The 22,040-nt window shown below is 50.6% G+C and overlaps 1 protein-coding gene across 1 annotated transcript in view; it reads left to right on the top strand.

Moving 5' to 3' along the window:
• Window positions 1-22,040, top strand: part of LOC106593212 (SMAD family member 3) — a 101,807-nt gene that overhangs the window by 37,590 nt on the left and 42,177 nt on the right. The window contains exons 5-7 of the mRNA XM_045689586.2: window positions 2,235-2,447; window positions 5,600-5,737; window positions 5,913-6,057. Coding sequence (XP_045545542.1) covers window positions 2,235-2,447; window positions 5,600-5,737; window positions 5,913-6,057 — 496 coding nt within the window. The remainder of the gene's footprint in view (window positions 1-2,234; window positions 2,448-5,599; window positions 5,738-5,912; window positions 6,058-22,040) is intronic.

The raw sequence follows: 22,040 nt of genomic DNA, 5'->3' as shown, positions 1-22,040 counted from the left end.
GACCAGAGCTGTGGCCAACTCCGTCAGCCCACACTGACATCAATAATAATATCCTGTTGTTTATTAAATCACTGTTTCTGGCCCAAGCTACTATAGGAAAAAACAAATAGACTGTGCTTTCATATGGGCCCAGACAGTTCACTGTACTTCAAATAGACTGGGCCTTCACATGGGCCCAGACAGTTCACTGTACTTCAAATAGACTGGGCCTTCACATGGGCCCAGACAGTTCACTGTACTTCAAATAGACTGGGCCTTCACATGGGCACAGACAGTTCACTGTACTTCAAATAGACTGGGCCTTCACATGGGCCCAGACAGTTCACTGTACTTCAAATAGACTGGGCCTTCACATGGGCCCAGACAGTTCACTGTACTTCAAATAGACTGGGCCTTCACATGGGCACAGACAGTTCACTGTACTTCAAATAGACTGGGCCTTCACATGGGCCCAGACAGTTCACTGTACTTCAAATAGACTGGGCCTTCACATGGGCACAGACAGTTCACTGTACTTCAAAGGCAAATGTTGGAAGTAGTTAGAATGGAAAAGTAAAAATACATCTTTGCTGTTACGAGAACTGTGCAAGCGTTTGCTGAATGTTTTGGTAACGGAACCCTGTAATTTGCCGTTGTCTCCACTGTCTCCGCGTGAGGACCGAGTTCCCACATTTCTTGGTTGTGCTTCTGGGAACTGGCAGACTTTGACCTTTTTGTTTTTCTCCCTCTCTTTTCTTATTCCATCTTTATGTCCTCTACTTCCCTGGCTCTGCTGTTATCTCTCTCGTCAGTCTCCCTCCATCTTTATGTCCTCTACTTCCCTGGCTCTGCTGTTATCTCCCTCCATCTTTATCTCTAGCTATGTCTTTCTCCTCACTTCTGTTTCCCTTTTTCTTCCCTCTATCTTTATACCTTCACATTGTATCCCTCTTTCTCTACCTTTCCTCCTGGCCTTACCCACTTCTCTCCTCCCTCCTTCTCTTTACCCAGCTCTCTCTCCTCCCCCCTGGCCTTACCCACTTCTCTCTCCTCCCTCCTTCTCTTTACCCAGCTCTCTCTCCTCCCGCTGTCCTTACCCACCTCTCTCTCCTCCCTCCTTCTCTTTACCCAGCTCTCTCTCCTCCCCCCTGGCCTTACCCACTTCTCTCCTCCCTCCTTCTCTTTACCCACCTCTCTCTCCTCCTTCCTTCTCTTTACCCAGCTCTCTCTCCTCCCCCCTGGCCTTACCCACTTCTCTCCTCCCTCCTTCTCTTTACCCACTTCTCTCCTCCCTCCTTCTCTTTACCCACTTCTCTCCTCCCTCCTTCTCTTTACCCACTTCTCTCCTCCCTCCCTGTCCTTACCCACCTCTCTCCTCCCCCCTGTCCTTACCCACCTCTCTCTCCTCCCCCCCTGTCCTTACCCACCTCTCTCTCCTCCCCCCTGTCCTTACCCACCTCTCTCTCCTCCCCCCTGTCCTTACCCACCTCTCTCTCCTCCCCCTGTCCTTACCCACCTCTCTCTCCTCCCCCCTGTCCTTACCCACCTCTCTCTCCTCCCCCCTGTCCTTACCCACTTCTCTCCTCCCTCCTTCTCTTTACCCACCTCTCTCTCCTCCCCCCTGTCCTTACCCACTTCTCTCCTCCCTCCTTCTCTTTACCCAGCTCTCTCTCCTCTCCCCCTGTCCTTACCCAGCTCTCTCTCCTCTCCCCTGTCCTACCGCTCTCTCCTCCCTCCTTCTCTTTACCCACCTCTCTCCTCCCCCCTGGCCTTACCCACTTCTCTCCTCCCTCCTTCTCTTTACCTAGCTCTCTCTCCTCCCCCTGTCCTTACCCACTTCTCTCCTCCCTCCTTCTCTTTACCTAGCTCTCTCTCCTCCCCCTGTCCTTACCCACTTCTCTCCTCCCTCCTTCTCTTTACCCAGCTCTCTCTCCTCCCCCTGTCCTTACCCACTTCTCTCCTTCCCCCCTGTCCTTACCCACCTCTCTCTCTCCTTATCTGCTCCTGTTCTGTATTTTACTCTGTTAAATATAATTGATCGTTTACATGAAAGAAGCAATCCAAAGTTGCCAAAGCAATACAGTACAACAAGTCTCTCGTTCACACTTTGTGAATAGTCCCATATAGATGATCTTGGTAAGGGTAGGGGTAAAGGTTAAGGGTTAGTAATTCAACATCCTATTGAACATCCTACAAAGAATCCTACTTGGGTCTATCTAAATAAAATGTTTCCCCATGTCTCTCCTCTCTGTCAGACCTACAGCCTGTGATGTACTGTGAACCAGCCTTCTGGTGTTCTATCTCCTACTACGAGCTGAACCAGCGGGTGGGTGAGACCTTCCACGCCTCCCAGCCGTCCCTCACCGTGGACGGCTTCACCGACCCCTCCAACTCAGAGCGCTTCTGCCTGGGCCTCCTCTCCAACGTCAACCGGAACGCCGCTGTGGAGCTGACACGCAGACACATCGGTACTAACACTTTGAAAATAAACCGCTGACAAAAATGACTTTTGGTCCGACGCTAGGTCATTTACATGAGGGGAACGTGAAATGGAACAGCGTTGTTAGATGGGATAACGAGTCAACTTTAGGACTACCCCTACTTCCAACCTGAACCACCTGTACTGCCCACACATGGTAGCACCTTGAAACACAATTGGGCCTTAGGTCGGGGGGTTGGGCCTTAGGTCGGGGGGTTGGGCCTTAGGTCGGTCGGGGGGGCCGGGCCTTAGGTCGGTCGGGGGGGCCGGGCCTTAGGTCGCGGTCGGGGGGGCCGGGCCTTAGGTCGCGGTCGGGGGGGCCGGGCCTTAGGTCGCGGTCGGGGGGGGGCGGGCCTTAGGTCGCGGTCGGGGGGGCCGGGCCTTAGGTCGGGCGGGGGGTCGGGCCTTAGGTCGGGGGTGGGCAAATAGATTCACCTGCGGGACAGTTTTTGTCGGAGAGAATGGTCAAGAGGCCATAACATAATTATAATATTTTGTACACTGCTAAGCCCAAAATTTGATTATTTTCTAATACAATAATTTCATATCTTGATTACAGTGAGACACGATCACAAATGTCAATTTGTTTTGGGGGGGGCATACTTGGGAACAGGTTTCCTAAATACAGTGCATTCTGAAAGTATTCAGACCTCTTGACTTTTTCCACATTTTGTTACGTTACAGCCTTATTCTAAAATGGATTCAATTACACACAGTACCCCATAATGACCAAGAAAAAACAGGTTTTAGAAATGTTTGCAAATGTATTAAAAATAAAAAACCAATACCTTATTTACATAAGTATTCAGACCCTTTGCTATGAGACTCGAAATTGAGCTCAGGTGCATCCTGTTTCCATTGATCATCCTTGAGATGTTTCTACAACTTGATTGAAGTCCACCTGTGGTAAATTATATTGATTGGACATGATTTGGAAAGACACACACCTGTCTATATAAGGTCCCACAGTTGACAGTGCATGTCAGAGCAAAAACCAAGCCATGAGGCACAGATCTGGGGAAGGGTACCAAAAAAATGCCTACAGCATTGAAGGTTCCCAAGAACACAGTGGCCTCCAACATTCTTAAGTGGAAGAAGTTTGGAACCACCAAGACTCTTCCTAGAGCTGGCTGCCCGGCCACACTGAGCAATTGGGGGAGAAGGGCCTTGGTCAGGGAGGTGACGAAGAACCCGATGGTCACTCTGACAGAGCTCCAGAGTTTCTCTGTGGAGATGGGAGAACCTTCCAGAAGGACATCCGTCTCTGCAACACTCCACCAATCAGGCCTTTATGGTAGAGTGGCCAGATGGAAGCCACTCCTCAATAAAAGGCACATGACAGCCATCTTGTAGTTTGCCAAAAGGTACCTAAAGGACTCTGACCATGATAAACAAGATTCTCTGGTCTGATGAAACCAAGATTGAACTCTTTGGTCTGAATGCAAAGCATCACGTCTGGAGGAAACCTGGCACCATCCCTAAAATCAAATCAAATGTATTTATATAGCCCTTCTTGCAACAGCTGATATCTCATAGTGCTGTACAGAAACCCAGCCTAAAACCCCAAACAGCAAGCAATGCAGGTGTAGAAGCACGGTGGCTAGGAAAAACTCCCTATAAAGGCCAAAACCTAGGAAGAAACCAGGCTGAGGGGTGGCCAGTCCTCTTCTGGCTGTGCCGGGTGGAGATTATAACAGCACATGGCCTAGATGTTCAAATGTTCATAAATGACCAGCATGGTCAAATAATAATAATAATCATAGTAGTTGTCGAGGGTGCAACAAGTCAGTAACACAAGAGTAAGTGTCAGTTGGCTTTTTCATAGCCGATCTTTGAGAGTATCTCTACCGCTCCTGCTGTCTCTAGAGAGTTGAAAACAGCAGGTCTGGGACAGGTAGCACGTCCGGTGAACAGGTCAGGGTTCCATAGTTGCAGGCAGAACAGTTGGAACTGGAGCAGCAGCACGGCCAGGTGAACTGGGGACAGCAAGGAGTCATCAAGCCAGGTAGTCCTGAGGCATGGTCATGGTCATGGTCGAGAGAGAGAGAGAGAGAGGTCGAGAGAGAGAGGTCGAGAGAGAGAGGTGTAGAGAGAGAGAGGTGTAGAGAGAGAGAGGTGTAGAGAGAGAGAGGTGTAGAGAGAGAGAGGTGTAGAGAGAGAGAGGTGTAGAGAGAGAGATTCCGATGAAACCCCCGGACAGGGCCAAACAGGTAGGATATAACCCCACCCACTTTGCCAAAGCACAGCCTCCACACCACTGGAGGGATATCTCCAACCACCAACATACCATCCCGGGACAAGGCCGAGTATAGCCCACAAAGATCTCCGCCACGGCACAGCCCAAGGGGGGGCGCCAATCCCTACGGTGAAGCATGATGGTGGCAGCATCATGCTGTGGGGTCTGGGAGACTAGTCAGGGTCTAGGGAAAGATGAACAGAGCAAAGTACAGAGATCCTTGATTAAAACCTGCTCCAGAGCACTCATGACCTCAGACTGGAGCAAAGGTTCACTTTCCAACAGGACAACGACCCTACGCACACAGCCAAGACAACGCAGGAGTGGCTTCGGGACAAGTCTCAATGTCCTTGAGTGGCCCAGCCAAGGCTGGACTTTAACCCGATTTAAACATCTCTGGAGAGACCTGAAAATAGCTGTGCAGCGACGCTCCCCATCCAACCTGACAGAGCTTGAGAGGATCTGCAGAGAAGAATAGGAGAAACTCCCCAAATACAGGTGCCACGCTTATAGCATCATACCCAAGTTGAATTGAGGCTGTAATCGCTGCCGAAGGTGCTTCAACAAAGTACTGAGTAAAGGGTCTGAATACTTGTGTTAATGTGATATTTCATGTATTTTAATACATTTGCAAAAATGTAAAAACATTTTTTTTTTTACTTTGTCATTATAGGGTATTGTGTGTAGATTGATGAGGGGGGGAAACGATTTAATCCATTTTAGTAGAAGGCTGTAACGTAACAAATGTGGAAAAAGTCAAGGGGTCTGAATACTTTCCGAATGCGCTGTATTTAGGTATGCATCACATGTTCATCGTCATCAATGTTGAGAATTGAATGGACGTCTGTGTGTACACATCAGGGGTGGTTCTGGTACTAGACGGATGGTTCTCTGTATGTCTGCAGGCAGAGGGGTGCGTTTGTACTATATTGGAGGAGAGGTGTTTGCAGAGTGCCTCAGCGACAGTGCCATCTTCGTCCAGAGTCCCAACTGTAACCAGCGTTATGGCTGGCACCCCGCCACTGTCTGCAAGATCCCCCCAGGTGAGAGCTGAGAAGGGGGGTGTGTGTGGCAAAGAGAGCGAGACAAAAGGTTGACACACAGTTGGTTAATTTCCACAATGACTGGTGTACTGTGGTTACTCACCAACACACGTACGACACACACACACCTCATTCATTGTGTTTTGACGGTAACGGTTGTCGGACGGTTCTGTAGGCTGCAACCTGAAGATCTTCAACAACCAGGAGTTTGCTGCCCTGCTGGCCCAGTCGGTGAACCAGGGCTTCGAGGCCGTCTACCAGCTCACCAGGATGTGCACCATCCGCATGAGCTTCGTCAAGGGCTGGGGAGCAGAGTACAGGTAACGCACGGTCCACAGCGGCCCGCACGCTCTCATTAAGGTTTCATGTATTAAACAAGAGTCAACCCTGTCAGGAGTCGATACCATGCTCCTACCTGATTAGCTGACTAGTTGATTCAGGTGAGACGGTACAGGAATGGAGAAACTATGTGGGATGGCTGAGGGGTGCTGGGTTAAGTAACAACTATGTGGGATGGCTGAGGGGTGCTGGGTTAAGTAACAACTATGTGGGATGGCTGAGGGGTGCTGGGTTAAGTAACAACTATGTGGGATGGCTGAGGGGTGCAGGGTTAAGTAACAACTATGTGGGATGGCTGAGGGGTGCAGGGTTAAGTAACAACTATGTGGGATGGCTGAGGGGTGCAGGGTTAAGTAACAACTATGTGGGATGGCTGAGGGGTGCTGGGTTAAGTAACAACTATGTGGGATGGCTGAGGGGTGCAGGGTTAAGTAACAACTATGTGGGATGGCTGAGGGGTGCAGGGTTAAGTAACAACTATGTGGGATGGCTGAGGGGTGCTGGGTTAAGTAACAACTATGTGGGCTGGCTGAGGGGTGCTGGGTTAAGTAACAACTATGTGGGATGGCTGAGGGGTACAGGGTTAAGTAACAACTATGTGGGATGGCTGAGGGGTGCAGGGTTAAGTAACACCGCTTCTCGTTGTCATCAACTAAACCACCCCACAGATTATCAGAAGGTGCTGATTGGTCTACCCATATGGTGGGTGGAAGGGCTCAGATGGTTTGAATGTGGTCGTGGCCAGACTGTATCCGTGTAGTGAAACAGAATGTAAGTTCATGAGATCTGGATGGATTGTACCAAGCTAGTGTCTCCCCTCTCTTCCCCATAGAAACAGGTCTGTTTCACCCAAACACACATGTGCTGCGTCAAAGGGAGCTGTCAGAGTTCCCACCCCCCCTCTCATCCTCTTCTCCATGCTGTAGTCTGACTCATCTGGTCGGAGAAGAGAGGGGAGAGAAGAGGGGAGAGCCCTCAGGGGCTTCTGTACTGGGAGTCAGTGATTGCTTTCCACCAGGGAGATCCACACACAGGAAGAGAGAGTTCAGAGACTCCAACTCAGCATGTGGAGACACTTAGGTGCAGGGTCTCTCTTTTTTTCCTCGCTCTCTCCCTCTCTCATTGAATCTCAGTGATTCCTGTGGGGTCATACGATTACTCAGCTTATAACCTGTCCACAATCTGAAATGTATCTACACTGAGAAAAAATATAAACGCAACATGTAAAGTATTGGTCACATGTTTCATGAGCTGAAACCAAAGATCACAGAAATGTTCCATATTTACAAAAAGCTTATTTCTCTCAAATTTGGTGCACAAATTTGTTAACATCCCTGTTAGTCAGCATTTCTCCTTTGCCAAGATAATCCATCCACCTGACAGGTCTGACATATCAAGAAGCTGATTAAACAGTATGGTCATTACACATGTGGCATATCAAGAAGCTGATTAAACAGCATGGTCATTACACAGGTGCACCTTGTGCTGGGTAAAGTAAAAGGCCACTATAAAATGTGCAGTTGTCATACTACACAATGTCAAGTTTTGAGGGAATGTGCAATTGGCATGCTGACTGCAGGAATGTCCACCAGAGCTGTTGCCAGAGAATTGAATATTAATTTCTCTACCATAAACCACCTCTAATGTCGTTTTAGAGAATTTGGCTGTACGTCCATCTGGCCTCAAGACCGTGTATGGCGTCGTGTGGGCAAGCGGTTTGCTGATGTTAGCATTGGGAACAGAGTGCCCCATGGTGGGGTTATGGTATGGGGCAGGCATAAACTCCGGAAAACGAACACAATTGCATTTTATCAATTGCAATTTGAATGCACAGAGATACCGTGACGAGATCCTGAGGCCCATTGCTGTGCCATTCATCCACTGCCATCACCTCATGTTTCAGGATGATAATGCACAGCCCCATGTCGCAAGGATCTGTACACAATTCCTGGAAGCTGAAAATGTCCCAGTTTTCCATGGCCTGCATACTCACCAGACATGTAACCCATTGAGCATATTTGGGATGCTCTGGATTGACATATGACGGCGTGTTCCAGCTCTCGCCAATATCCAGCAACTTCACACAGCCATTGAAGAGGAGTGTGACAACAGGCCGCAATCAACAGCCTGATCAACTCTATGTGAAGGAGATGTGTCACGCTGCAAATGGTCACACCAGATACTGACTGGTTCTCTGATCCACGCCCCTACCTTTTTTTAAGGTATCTGTGACCTACTGATGCTTATCTGTATTCCCAGTCATCTGAAATCCATAGAACTGTAACTCAGTAAAATCTTTGAAATTATTGCATGTTGCATTTATATTTTTAAGTGTATCTTTAAACCTACAAAAACAACCCATTCTATCCCCTATCACACTTTCTGGTAAAACTCTAAACGGTAGCAGAGACAGTCTGGGATGTTAAATAGAACACCCAGATAGGTTCTTGTATACAGTGTCTCATTCAGAAGTCTGATGGTAGCAGAGACAGTCTGGGATGTTAAATAGAACACCCAGATAGGTTCTTGTATACAGTGTCTCATTCAGAAGTCTGATGGTAGCAGAGACAGTCTGGGATGTTAAATAAAACACCCAGATAGGTTCTTGTATACAGTGTCTCATTCAGAAGTCAGTCCCTACACCCTAGAGGCCTTTCAAGCCCTTGCTACCCCCTCTGGCCTGACAGACACACAGTGAGAGAAGCAAGAGTTTGGCTGCTAGTAGTTCTCTGGCCTGACAGACAGACAGTGAGAGAAGCAAGAGATTGGCTGCTAGTAGTTCTCTGGCCTGACAGACAGACACACAGTGAGAGAAGCAGGAGTTTGGCTGCTAGTAGTTCTCTGGCCTGACAGACACACAGTGAGAGAAGCAGGAGTTTGGCTGCTAGTAGTTTTCTGGTCTGGCAGACACAATGAGAGAAGCAGGAGTTTGGCTGCTAGTAGTTTTCTGATCTGGCAGACACAGTGAGAGAAGCAGGAGTTTGGCTGCTAGTAGTTCTCTGGCCTGACAGACACACAGTGAGAGAAGCAGGAGTTTGGCTGCTAGTAGTTCTCTGGCCTGGCAGACAGACAGTGAGAGAAGCAGGAGTTTGGCTGCTAGTAGTTCTCTGGTCTGGCAGACAGACACACAGTGAAAGAAGCAGGAGTTTGGCTGCTAGTAGTTCTCTGGCCTGGCAGACACACAGTGAGAGAAGCAGGAGTTTGGCTGCTAGTAGTTCTCTGGCCTGACAGACACACAGTGAGAGAAGCAGGAGTTTGGCTGCTAGTAGTTCTCTGGCCTGGCAGACAGACAGTGAGAGAAGCAGGAGTTTGGCTGCTAGTAGTTCTCTGGTCTGACAGACACACAGTGAGAGAAGCAGGAGATTGGCTGCTAGTAGTTCTCTGGTCTGGCAGACACACAGTGAGAGAAGCAGGAGTTTGGCTGCTAGTAGTTCTCTGGCCTGACAGACACACAGTGAGAGAAGCAGGAGTTTGGCTGCTAGTAGTTCTCTGGTCTGGCAGACACAGTGAGAGAAGCAGGAGTTTGGCTGCTAGTTGTTCTCTGGCCTGGCAGACAGACACACAGTGAGAGAAGCAGGAGTTTGGCTGCTAGTAGTTCTCTGGCCTGGCAGACAGACACACAGTGAGAGAAGCAGGAGTTTGGCTGCTAGTAGTTCTCTGGCCTGGCAGACAGACACACAGTGAGAGAAGCAGGAGTTTGGCTGCTAGTAGTTCTCTGGCCTGGCAGACAGACACACAGTGAGAGAAGCAGGAGTTTGGCTGCTAGTAGTTCTCTGGCCTGGCAGACAGGCACACAGTGAGAGAAGCAGGAGTTTGGCTGCTAGTAGTTCTCTGGCCTGACAGACACACAGTGAGAGAAGCAGGAGTTTGGCTGCTAGTAGTTCTCTGGCCTGACAGACACACAGTGAGAGAAGCAGGAGTTTGGCTGCTAGTAGTTCTCTGGCCTGGCAGACAGACAGTGAGAGAAGCAGGAGTTTGGCTGCTAGTAGTTCTCTGGCCTGACAGACACACAGTGAGAGAAGCAGGAGTTTGGCTGCTAGTAGTTATCTGGTCTGGCAGACACATAGTGAGAGAAGCAGGAGTTTGGCTGCTAGTAGTTCTCTGGTCTGGCAGACAGACAGTGAGAGAAGCAGGAGTTTGGCTGCTAGTAGTTCTCTGGCCTGGCAGACACACAGTGAGAGAAGCAGGAGTTTGGCTGCTAGTAGTTCTCTGGTCTGACAGACACACAGTGAGAGAAGCAGGAGTTTGGCTGCTAATAGTTCTCTGGTCTGACAGACACAGTGAGAGAAGCAGGAGATTGGCTGCTAGTAGTTCTCTGGTCTGGCAGACACACAGTGAGAGAAGCAGGAGTTTGGCTGCTAGTAGTTCTCTGGCCTGACAGACACAGTGAGAGAAGCAGGAGTTTGGCTGCTAGTAGTTCTCTGGTCTGGCAGACACAGTGAGAGAAGCAGGAGTTTGGCTGCTAGTTGTTCTCTGGCCTGACAGACACACAGTGAGAGAAGCAGGAGTTTGGCTGCTAGTAGTTCTCTGGCCTGGCAGACAGACACACAGTGAGAGAAGCAGGAGTTTGGCTGCTAGTAGTTCTCTGGCCTGGCAGACAGACACACAGTGAGAGAAGCAGGAGTTTGGCTGCTAGTAGTTCTCTGGCCTGGCAGACAGACACACAGTGAGAGAAGCAGGAGTTTGGCTGCTAGTAGTTCTCTGGCCTGGCAGACAGACACACAGTGAGAGAAGCAGGAGTTTGGCTGCTAGTAGTTCTCTGGCCTGGCAGACAGGCACACAGTGAGAGAAGCAGGAGTTTGGCTGCTAGTAGTTCTCTGGTCTGACAGACACACAGTGAGAGAAGCAGGAGTTTGGCTGCTAGTAGTTCTCTGGTCTGGCAGACAACAGTGAGAGAAGCAGGAGTTTGGCTGCTAGTAGTTTCTGCTGACAGACACACAGTGAGAGAAGCAGGAGTTTGGCTGCTAGTGTTTCTGCTGACAGACACACAGTGAGAGAAGCAGGAGTTTGGCTGCTAGTAGTTCTCTGGCCTGGCAGACAGACACACAGTGAGAGAAGCAGGAGTTTGGCTGCTAGTAGTTCTCTGGCCTGACACACAGTGAGAGAAGCAGGAGTTTGGCTGCTAGTAGTTCTCTGGCCTGACAGACACACAGTGAGAGAAGCAGGAGTTTGGCTGCTAGTAGTTCTCTGGCCTAGACAGACACACAGTGAGAGAAGCAGGAGTTTGGCTGCTAGTAGTTCTCTGGCCTGGCAGACAGACACACAGTGAGAGAAGCAGGAGTTTGGCTGCTAGTAGTTCTCTGGCCTGGCAGACAGACACACAGTGAGAGAAGCAGGAGTTTGGCTGCTAGTAGTTCTCTGGCCTGGCAGACAGACACACAGTGAGAGAAGCAGGAGTTTGGCTGCTAGTAGTTCTCTGGCCTGGCAGACAGACACACAGTGAGAGAAGCAGGAGTTTGGCTGCTAGTAGTTCTCTGGTCTGGCAGACACACAGTGAGAGAAGCAGGAGTTTGGCTGCTAGTAGTTCTCTGGCCTGAGACAGACACACAGTGAGAGAAGCAGGAGTTTGGCTGCTAGTAGTTCTCTGGCCTGGCAGACAGACACACAGTGAGAGAAGCAGGAGTTTGGCTGCTAGTAGTTCTCTGGCCTGACACACAGTGAGAGAAGCAGGAGTTTGGCTGCTAGTAGTTTTCTGGCCTGACACACAGTGCGAGAAGCAGGAGTTTGGCTGCTAGTAGTTCTCTGGCCTGACAGACACACAGTGAGAGAAGCAGGAGTTTGGCTGCTAGTAGTTCTCTGGCCTGACAGACAGCCACACAGTGAGAGAAGCAGGAGTTTGGCTGCTAGTAGTTCTCTGGTCTGGCAGACACACAGTGAGAGAAGCAGGAGTTTGGCTGCTAGTAGTTCTCTGGCCTGGCAGACAGACACACAGTGAGAGAAGCAGGAGTTTGGCTGCTAGTTGTTTTCTGGTCTGGCAGACAGACACACAGTGAGAGAAGCAGGAGTTTGGCTGCTAGTAGTTCTCTGGTCTGGCAGACAGACAGTGAGAGAAGCAGGAGTTTGGCTGCTAGTAGTTCTCTGGTCTGGCAGACAGACAGTGAGAGAAGCAGGAGTTTGGCTGCTAGTAGTTCTCTGGCCTGACAGACACACAGTGAGAGAAGCAGGAGTTTGGCTGCTAGTAGTTCTCTGGCCTGGCAGACACACAGTGAGAGAAGCAGGAGTTTGGCTGCTAGTAGTTCTCTGGCCTGACAGACACACAGTGAGAGAAGCAGGAGTTTGGCTGCTAGTAGTTCTCTGGCCTGGCAGACACACAGTGAGAGAAGCAGGAGTTTGGCTGCTAGTAGTTTTCTGGCCTGACAGACACAGTGAGAGAAGCAGGAGTTTGGCTGCTAGTAGTTCTCTGGCCTGGCAGACACACAGTGAGAGAAGCAGGAGTTTGGCTGCTAGTAGTTCTCTGGCCTGGCAGACAGACAGACAGACAGTGAGAGAAGCAGGAGTTTGGCTGCTAGTAGTTCTCTGGCCTGACAGACACACAGTGAGAGAAGCAGGAGTTTGGCTGCTAGTAGTTCTCTGGCCTGACACACAGTGAGAGAAGCAGGAGTTTGGCTGCTAGTAGTTTTCTGGCCTGACACACAGTGCGAGAAGCAGGAGTTTGGCTGCTAGTAGTTCTCTGGCCTGACAGACACACAGTGAGAGAAGCAGGAGATTGGCTGCTAGTAGTTCTCTGGCCTGACAGACAGCCACACAGTGAGAGAAGCAGGAGTTTGGCTGCTAGTAGTTCTCTGGTCTGGCATACAGACAGACAGTGAGAGAAGCAGGAGTGTGGCTGCTAGTAGTTCTCTGGCCTGGCAGACACACAGTGAGAGAAGCAGGAGTTTGGCTGCTAGTAGTTCTCTGGTCTGGCAGACACACAGTGAGAGAAGCAGCAGTTTGGCTGCTAGTAGTTTTCTGGCCTGACACACAGTGCGAGAAGCAGGAGTTTGGCTGCTAGTAGTTCTCTGGCCTGACAGACAGACAGTGAGAGAAGCAGGAGTTTGGCTGCTAGTAGTTTTCTGGTCTGGCAGACAGACAGTGAGAGAAGCAGGAGTTTGGCTGCTAGTAGTTTTCTGGTCTGGCAGACATACAGTGAGAGAAGCAGGAGTTCGGCTGCCAGTAGTTTTCTGGTCTGGCAGACAGACAGTGAGAGAAGCAGGAGTTTGGCTGCTAGTAGTTCTCTGGTCTGACAGACACACAGTGAGAGAAGCAGGAGATTGGCTGCTAGTAGTTCTCTGGTCTGGCAGACACACAGTGAGAGAAGCAGGAGTTTGGCTGCTAGTAGTTCTCTGGCCTGACAGACACAGTGAGAGAAGCAGGAGTTTGGCTGCTAGTAGTTCTCTGGTCTGGCAGACACACAGTGAGAGAAGCAGGAGTTTGGCTGCTAGTAGTTCTCTGGCCTGGCAGACAGACACACAGTGAGAGAAGCAGGAGTTTGGCTGCTAGTAGTTCTCTGGCCTGGCAGACAGACACACAGTGAGAGAAGCAGGAGTTTGGCTGCTAGTAGTTCTCTGGCCTTGCAGACAGACACACTTTGAGAGAAGCAGGAGTTTGGCTGCTAGTAGTTCTCTGGCCTGGCAGACAGACACACACAGTGAGAGAAGCAGGAGTTTGGCTGCTAGTAGTTCTCTGGCCTGGCAGACAGGCACACAGTGAGAGAAGCAGGAGTTTGGCTGCTAGTAGTTCTCTGGCCTGACAGACACACAGTGAAAGAAGCAGGAGTTTGGCTGCTAGTAGTTCTCTGGCCTGACAGACACACAGTGAGAGAAGCAGGAGATTGGCTGCTAGTAGTTTTCTGGCCTGACACACAGTGAGAGAAGCAGGAGTTTGGCTGCTAGTAGTTCTCTGGCCTTGCAGACAGACACACTTTGAGAGAAGCAGGAGTTTGGCTGCTAGTAGTTCTCTGGCCTGGCAGACAGACACACACAGTGAGAGAAGCAGGAGTTTGGCTGCTAGTAGTTCTCTGGCCTGGCAGACAGGCACACAGTGAGAGAAGCAGGAGTTTGGCTGCTAGTAGTTCTCTGGCCTGACAGACACACAGTGAAAGAAGCAGGAGTTTGGCTGCTAGTAGTTCTCTGGCCTGACAGACACACAGTGAGAGAAGCAGGAGATTGGCTGCTAGTAGTTTTCTGGCCTGACACACAGTGAGAGAAGCAGGAGTTTGGCTGCTAGTAGTTCTCTGGCCTGACAGACACACAGTGAGAGAAGCAGGAGTTTGGCTGCTAGTATTTCTCTGGCCTGGCAGACAGACAGTGAGAGAAGCAGGAGTTTGGCTGCTAGTAGTTCTCTGGCCTGACAGACACACAGTGAGAGAAGCAGGAGTTTGGCTGCTAGTAGTTATCTGGTCTGGCAGACACATAGTGAGAGAAGCAGGAGTTTGGCTGCTAGTAGTTCTCTGGTCTGACAGACACACAGTGAGAGAAGCAGGAGTTTGGCTGCTAATAGTTCTCTGGTCTGACAGACACACAGTGAGAGAAGCAGGAGTTTGGCTGCTAGTAGTTCTCTGGCCTGGCAGACAGACACACAGTGAGAGAAGCAGGAGTTTGGCTGCTAATAGTTCTCTGGTCTGACAGACACACAGTGAGAGAAGCAGGAGTTTGACTGCTAGTAGTTCTCTGGCCTGGCAGACAGACACACAGTGAGAGAAGCAGGAGATTGGCTGCTAGTAGTTCTCTGGTCTGGCAGACAGACAGTGAGAGAAGCAGGAGTTTGGCTGCTAGTAGTTCTCTCGTCTGTCAGACAGACAGACAGACAGACAGTGAGAGAAGCAGGAGTTTGGCTGCTAGTAGTTTTCTGGTCTTGCAGACAGACAGTGAGAGAAGCAGGAGTTTGGCTGCTAGTAGTTATCTGGTCTGACAGACACACAGTGAGAGAAGCAGGAGTTTGGCTGATAGTAGTTATCTGGTCTGGCAGACACATAGTGAGAGAAGCAGAAGTTTGACTGCTAGTAGTTCTCTGGTCTGACAGACACACAGTGAGAGAAGCAGGAGTTTGGCTGCTAGTAGTTCTCTGGCCTGGCAGACAGACACACAGTGAGAGAAGCAGGAGTTTGGCTGCTAGTAGTTTTCTGGCCTGACACACAGTGAGAGAAGCAGGAGTTTGGCTGCTAGTAGTTCTCTGGCCTGGCAGACAGACAGTGAGAGAAGCAGGAGATTGGCTGCTAGTAGTTCTCTGGTCTGGCAGACACACAGTGAGAGAAGCAGGAGTTTGGCTGCTAGTAGTTCTCTGGCCTGACAGACACAGTGAGAGAAGCAGGAGTTTGGCTGCTAGTAGTTCTCTGGTCTGGCAGACACAGTGAGAGAAGCAGGAGTTTGGCTGCTAGTTGTTCTCTGGCCTGACAGACACACAGTGAGAGAAGCAGGAGTTTGGCTGCTAGTAGTTCTCTGGCCTGGCAGACAGACACACAGTGAGAGAAGCAGGAGTTTGGCTGCTAGTAGTTCTCTGGCCTGGCAGACAGACACACAGTGAGAGAAGCAGGAGTTTGGCTGCTAGTAGTTCTCTGGCCTGGCAGACAGACACACAGTGAGAGAAGCAGGAGTTTGGCTGCTAGTAGTTCTCTGGCCTGGCAGACAGACACACAGTGAGAGAAGCAGGAGTTTGGCTGCTAGTAGTTCTCTGGCCTGACAGACACACAGTGAGAGAAGCAGGAGTTTGGCTGCTAATAGTTCTCTGGTCTGACAGACACACAGTGAGAGAAGCAGGAGATTGGCTGCTAGTAGTTCTCTGGTCTGGCATACAGACAGTGAGAGAAGCAGGAGTTTGGCTGCTAGTAGTTCTCTGGCCTGGCAGACAGACACACAGTGAGAGAAGCAGGAGTTTGGCTGCTAGTAGTTCTCTGGTCTGGCAGACACAGTGAGAGAAGCAGGAGTTTGGCTGCTAGTTGTTCTCTGGCTTGACAGACACACAGTGAGAGAAGCAGGAGTTTGGCTGCTAGTAGTTCTCTGGCCTGGCAGACAGACACACAGTGAGAGAAGCAGGAGTTTGGCTGCTAGTAGTTCTCTGGCCTGGCAGACAGACACACAGTGAGAGAAGCAGGAGTTTGGCTGCTAGTAGTTCTCTGGCCTGGCAGACAGACACACAGTGAGAGAAGCAGGAGTTTGGCTGCTAGTAGTTCTCTGGCCTTGCAGACAGACACACAGTGAGAGAAGCAGGAGTTTGGCTGCTAGTAGTTCTCTGGCCTGGCAGACAGACACACAGTGAGAGAAGCAGGAGTTTGGCTGCTAGTAGTTCTCTGGCCTGGCAGACACACAGTGAGAGAAGCAGGAGTTTGGCTGCTAGTAGTTCTCTGGCCTGACAGACACACAGTGAGAGAAGCAGGAGTTTGGCTGCTAGGTGAGAGAAGCAGGAGTTTGGCTGCTAGTGTTTCTGGTCTGACAGACACACAGTGAGAGAAGCAGGAGTTTGGCTGCTAGTAGTTCTCTGGCCTGCAGACACACAGTGAGAGAAGCAGGAGTTTGGCTGCTAGTAGTTCTCTGGCCTGGCAGACAGACACACAGTGAGAGAAGCAGGAGTTTGGCTGCTAATAGTTCTCTGGTCTGACAGACACACAGTGAGAGAAGCAGGAGTTTGGCTGCTAGTAGTTCTCTGGCCTGGCAGACAGACACACAGTGAGAGAAGCAGGAGATTGGCTGCTAGTAGTTCTCTGGTCTGGCAGACAGACAGTGAGAGAAGCAGGAGTTTGGCTGCTAGTAGTTCTCTCGTCTGCAGACAGACAGACAGACAGACAGTGAGAGAAGCAGGAGTTTGGCTGCTAGTAGTTTTCTGGTCTTGCAGACAGACAGTGAGAGAAGCAGGAGTTTGGCTGCTAGTAGTTATCTGGTCTGACAGACACACAGTGAGAGAAGCAGGAGTTTGGCTGATAGTAGTTATCTGGTCTGGCAGACACATAGTGAGAGAAGCAGAAGTTTGGCTGCTAGTAGTTCTCTGGTCTGACAGACACACAGTGAGAGAAGCAGGAGTTTGGCTGCTAGTAGTTCTCTGGCCTGGCAGACAGACACACAGTGAGAGAAGCAGGAGTTTGGCTGCTAGTAGTTTTCTGGCCTGACACACAGTGAGAGAAGCAGGAGTTTGGCTGCTAGTAGTTCTCTGGCCTGGCAGACAGACAGTGAGAGAAGCAGGAGTTTGGCTGCTAGTAGTTCTCTGGTCTGGCAGACACACAGTGAGAGAAGCAGGAGTTTGGCTGCTAGTAGTTCTCTGGCCTGACAGACACACAGTGAGAGAAGCAGGAGTTTGGCTGCTAGTAGTTCTCTGGTCTGGCAGACACAGTGAGAGAAGCAGGAGTTTGGCTGCTAGTTGTTCTCTGGCCTGACAGACACACAGTGAGAGAAGCAGGAGTTTGGCTGCTAGTAGTTCTCTGGCCTGGCAGACAGACACACAGTGAGAGAAGCAGGAGTTTGGCTGCTAGTAGTTCTCTGGCCTGGCAGACAGACACACAGTGAGAGAAGCAGGAGTTTGGCTGCTAGTAGTTCTCTGGCCTGGCAGACAGACACACAGTGAGAGAAGCAGGAGTTTGGCTGCTAGTAGTTCTCTGGCCTGGCAGACAGACACACAGTGAGAGAAGCAGGAGTTTGGCTGCTAGTAGTTCTCTGGCCTGGCAGACAGGCACACAGTGAGAGAAGCAGGAGTTTGGCTGCTAGTAGTTCTCTGGCCTGACAGACACACAGTGAGAGAAGCAGGAGTTTGGCTGCTAATAGTTCTCTGGTCTGACAGACACACAGTGAGAGAAGCAGGAGATTGGCTGCTAGTAGTTCTCTGGTCTGGCAGACAGACAGTGAGAGAAGCAGGAGTTTGGCTGCTAGTAGTTCTCTGGCCTGGCAGACAGACACACAGTGAGAGAAGCAGGAGTTTGGCTGCTAGTAGTTCTCTGGTCTGGCAGACACAGTGAGAGAAGCAGGAGTTTGGCTGCTAGTAGTTCTCTGGCCTGACAGACACACAGTGAGAGAAGCAGGAGTTTGGCTGCTAGTAGTTCTCTGGCCTGGCAGACAGACACACAGTGAGAGAAGCAGGAGTTTGGCTGCTAGTAGTTCTCTGGTCTGGCAGACAGACAGTGAGAGAAGCAGGAGTTTGGCTGCTAGTAGTTCTCTCGTCTGGCAGACAGACAGACAGACAGACAGTGAGAGAAGCAGGAGTTTGGCTGCTAGTAGTTATCTGGTCTGACAGACACACAGTGAGAGAAGCAGGAGTTTGGCTGCTAGTAGTTGTCTGGCAGACACATAGTGAGAGAAGCAGAAGTTTGGCTGCTAGTAGTTCTCTGGTCTGACAGACACACAGTGAGAGAAGCAGGAGTTTGGCTGCTAGTAGTTCTCTGGCCTGGCAGACAGACACACAGTGAGAGAAGCAGGAGTTTGGCTGCTAGTAGTTTTCTGGCCTGACACACAGTGAGAGAAGCAGGAGTTTGGCTGCTAGTAGTTCTCTGGCCTGACAGACACACAGTGAGAGAAGCAGGAGTTTGGCTGCTAGTAGTTCTCTGGCCTGGCAGACAGACAGTGAGAGAAGCAGGAGTTTGGCTGCTAGTAGTTCTCTGGCCTGACAGACACACAGTGAGAGAAGCAGGAGTTTGGCTGCTAGTAGTTATCTGGTCTGGCAGACACATAGTGAGAGAAGCAGGAGTTTGGCTGCTAGTAGTTCTCTGGTCTGGCAGACACACAGTGAGAGAAGCAGGAGTTTGGCTGCTAGTAGTTCTCTGGTCTGACAGACACACAGTGAGAGAAGCAGGAGTTTGGCTGCTAGTAGTTCTCTGGCCTGGCAGACAGACACACAGTGAGAGAAGCAGGAGTTTGGCTGCTAGTAGTTCTCTGGCCTGACAGACACACAGTGAGAGAAGCAGGAGTTTGGCTGCTAGTAGTTCTCTGGTCTGGCAGACACACAGTGAGAGAAGCAGGAGTTTGGCTGCTAGTAGTTCTCTGGCCTGACAGACACAGTGAGAGAAGCAGGAGTTTGGCTGCTAGTAGTTCTCTGGCTGCAGACACAGTGAGAGAAGCAGGAGTTTGGCTGCTAGTAGTTCTCTGGCCTGACAGACACACAGTGAGAGAAGCAGGAGTTTGGCTGCTAGTAGTTCTCTGGCCTGGCAGACAGACACACAGTGAGAGAAGCAGGAGTTTGGCTGCTAGTAGTTCTCTGGCCTGGCAGACAGACACACAGTGAGAGAAGCAGGAGTTTGGCTGCTAGTAGTTCTCTGGCCTGGCAGACAGACACACAGTGAGAGAAGCAGGAGTTTGGCTGCTAGTAGTTCTCTGGCCTGGCAGACAGCACACAGTGAGAGAAGCAGGAGTTTGGCTGCTAGTAGTTCTCTGGCCTGACAGACACACAGTGAGAGAAGCAGGAGTTTGGCTGCTAGTAGTTCTCTGGCTCTGGCAGACAGACACACAGTGAGAGAAGCAGGAGTTTGGCTGCTAGTAGTTCTCTGGCCTGGCAGACAGACACACAGTGAGAGAAGCAGGAGTTTGGCTGCTAGTAGTTCTCTGGTCTGGCAGACACAGTGAGAGAAGCAGGAGTTTGGCTGCTAGTAGTTCTCTGGCCTGACAGACACACAGTGAGAGAAGCAGGAGTTTGGCTGCTAGTAGTTCTCTGGCCTGGCAGACAGACACACAGTGAGAGAAGCAGGAGTTTGGCTGCTAGTAGTTCTCTGGTCTGGCAGACAGACAGTGAGAGAAGCAGGAGTTTGGCTGCTAGTAGTTCTCTCGTCTGGCAGACAGACAGACAGACAGACAGTGAGAGAAGCAGGAGTTTGGCTGCTAGTAGTTATCTGGTCTGACAGACACACAGTGAGAGAAGCAGGAGTTTGGCTGCTAGTAGTTGTCTGGCAGACACATAGTGAGAGAAGCAGAAGTTTGGCTGCTAGTAGTTCTCTGGTCTGACAGACACACAGTGAGAGAAGCAGGAGTTTGGCTGCTAGTAGTTCTCTGGCCTGGCAGACAGACACACAGTGAGAGAAGCAGGAGTTTGGCTGCTAGTAGTTTTCTGGCCTGACACACAGTGAGAGAAGCAGGAGTTTGGCTGCTAGTAGTTCTCTGGCCTGACAGACACACAGTGAGAGAAGCAGGAGTTTGGCTGCTAGTAGTTCTCTGGCCTGGCAGACAGACAGTGAGAGAAGCAGGAGTTTGGCTGCTAGTAGTTCTCTGGCCTGACAGACACACAGTGAGAGAAGCAGGAGTTTGGCTGCTAGTAGTTATCTGGTCTGGCAGACACATAGTGAGAGAAGCAGAAGTTTGGCTGCTAGTAGTTCTCTGGTCTGGCAGACAGACAGTGAGAGAAGCAGGAGTTTGGCTGCTAGTAGTTCTCTGGTCTGACAGACACACAGTGAGAGAAGCAGGAGTTTGGCTGCTAGTAGTTCTCTGGTCTGGCAGACACACAGTGAGAGAAGCAGGAGATTGGCTGCTAGTAGTTCTCTGGTCTGGCAGACAGACAGTGAGAGAAGCAGGAGTTTGGCTGCTAGAAGTTCTCTCGTCTGGCAGACAGACAGACAGACAGTGAGAGAAGCAGGAGTTTGGCTGCTAGTAGTTCTCTGGCCTGACAGACACACAGTGAGAGAAGCAGGAGTTTGGCTGCTAGTAGTTCTCTGGCCTGGCAGACAGACACACAGTGAGAGAAGCAGGAGTTTGGCTGCTAGTAGTTCTCTGGCCTGGCAGACAGACACACAGTGAGAGAAGCAGGAGTTTGGCTGCTAGTAGTTCTCTGGCCTGGCAGACAGACACACAGTGAGAGAAGCAGGAGTTTGGCTGCTAGTAGTTCTCTGGCCTGGCAGACAGACACACAGTGAGAGAAGCAGGAGTTTGGCTGCTAGTAGTTCTCTGGCCTGGCAGACACACAGTGAGAGAAGCAGGAGTTTGGCTGCTAGTAGTTTTCTGGCCTGACACACAGTGCGAGAAGCAGGAGTTTGGCTGCTAGTAGTTCTCTGGCCTGACAGACACACAGTGAGAGAAGCAGGAGTTTGGCTGCTAGTAGTTCTCTGGCCTGACAGACAGCCACACAGTGAGAGAAGCAGGAGTTTGGCTGCTAGTAGTTTTCTGGTCTGGCAGACACACAGTGAGAGAAGCAGGAGTTTGGCTGCTAGTAGTTCTCTGGTCTGGACAGACACACAGTGAGAGAAGCAGGAGTTTGGCTGCTAGTAGTTCTCTGGTCTGGCAGACAGACAGTGAGAGAAGCAGGAGTTTGGCTGCTAGTAGTTCTCTGGCCTGAGCAGACACACAGTGAGAGAAGCAGGAGTTTGGCTGCTAGTAGTTCTCTGGCCTGACAGACACACAGTGAGAGAAGCAGGAGTTTGGCTGCTAGTAGTTCTCTGGCCTGGCAGACACACAGTGAGAGAAGCAGGAGTTTGGCTGCTAGTAGTTCTCTGGCCTGACAGACACACAGTGAGAGAAGCAGGAGTTTGGCTGCTAGTAGTTTTCTGGCCTGACATACAGTGCGAGAAGCAGGAGTTTGGCTGCTATTAGTTCTCTGGCCTGGCAGACACACAGTGAGAGAAGCAGGAGTTTGGCTGCTAGTAGTTCTCTGGCCTGGCAGACAGACAGACAGACAGTGAGAGAAGCAGGAGTTTGGCTGCTAGTAGTTCTCTGGCCTGACAGACACACAGTGAGAGAAGCAGGAGTTTGGCTGCTAGTAGTTCTCTGGCCTGACACACAGTGAGAGAAGCAGGAGTTTGGCTGCTAGTAGTTTTCTGGCCTGACACACAGTGCGAGAAGCAGGAGTTTGGCTGCTAGTAGTTCTCTGGCCTGACAGACACACAGTGAGAGAAGCAGGAGATTGGCTGCTAGTAGTTCTCTGGCCTGACAGACAGCCACACAGTGAGAGAAGCAGGAGTTTGGCTGCTAGTAGTTCTCTGGTCTGGCATACAGACAGACAGTGAGAGAAGCAGGAGTGTGGCTGCTAGTAGTTCTCTGGCCTGGCAGACACACAGTGAGAGAAGCAGGAGTTTGGCTGCTAGTAGTTCTCT

This window comes from Salmo salar, chromosome 11 (assembly GCF_965601325.2).
Source record: "Salmo salar chromosome 11, fSalSal1, whole genome shotgun sequence".
Taxonomy (NCBI): Eukaryota; Metazoa; Chordata; class Actinopteri; order Salmoniformes; family Salmonidae; genus Salmo; species Salmo salar.
This window is presented reverse-complemented; position numbering and strand designations above follow the sequence as displayed.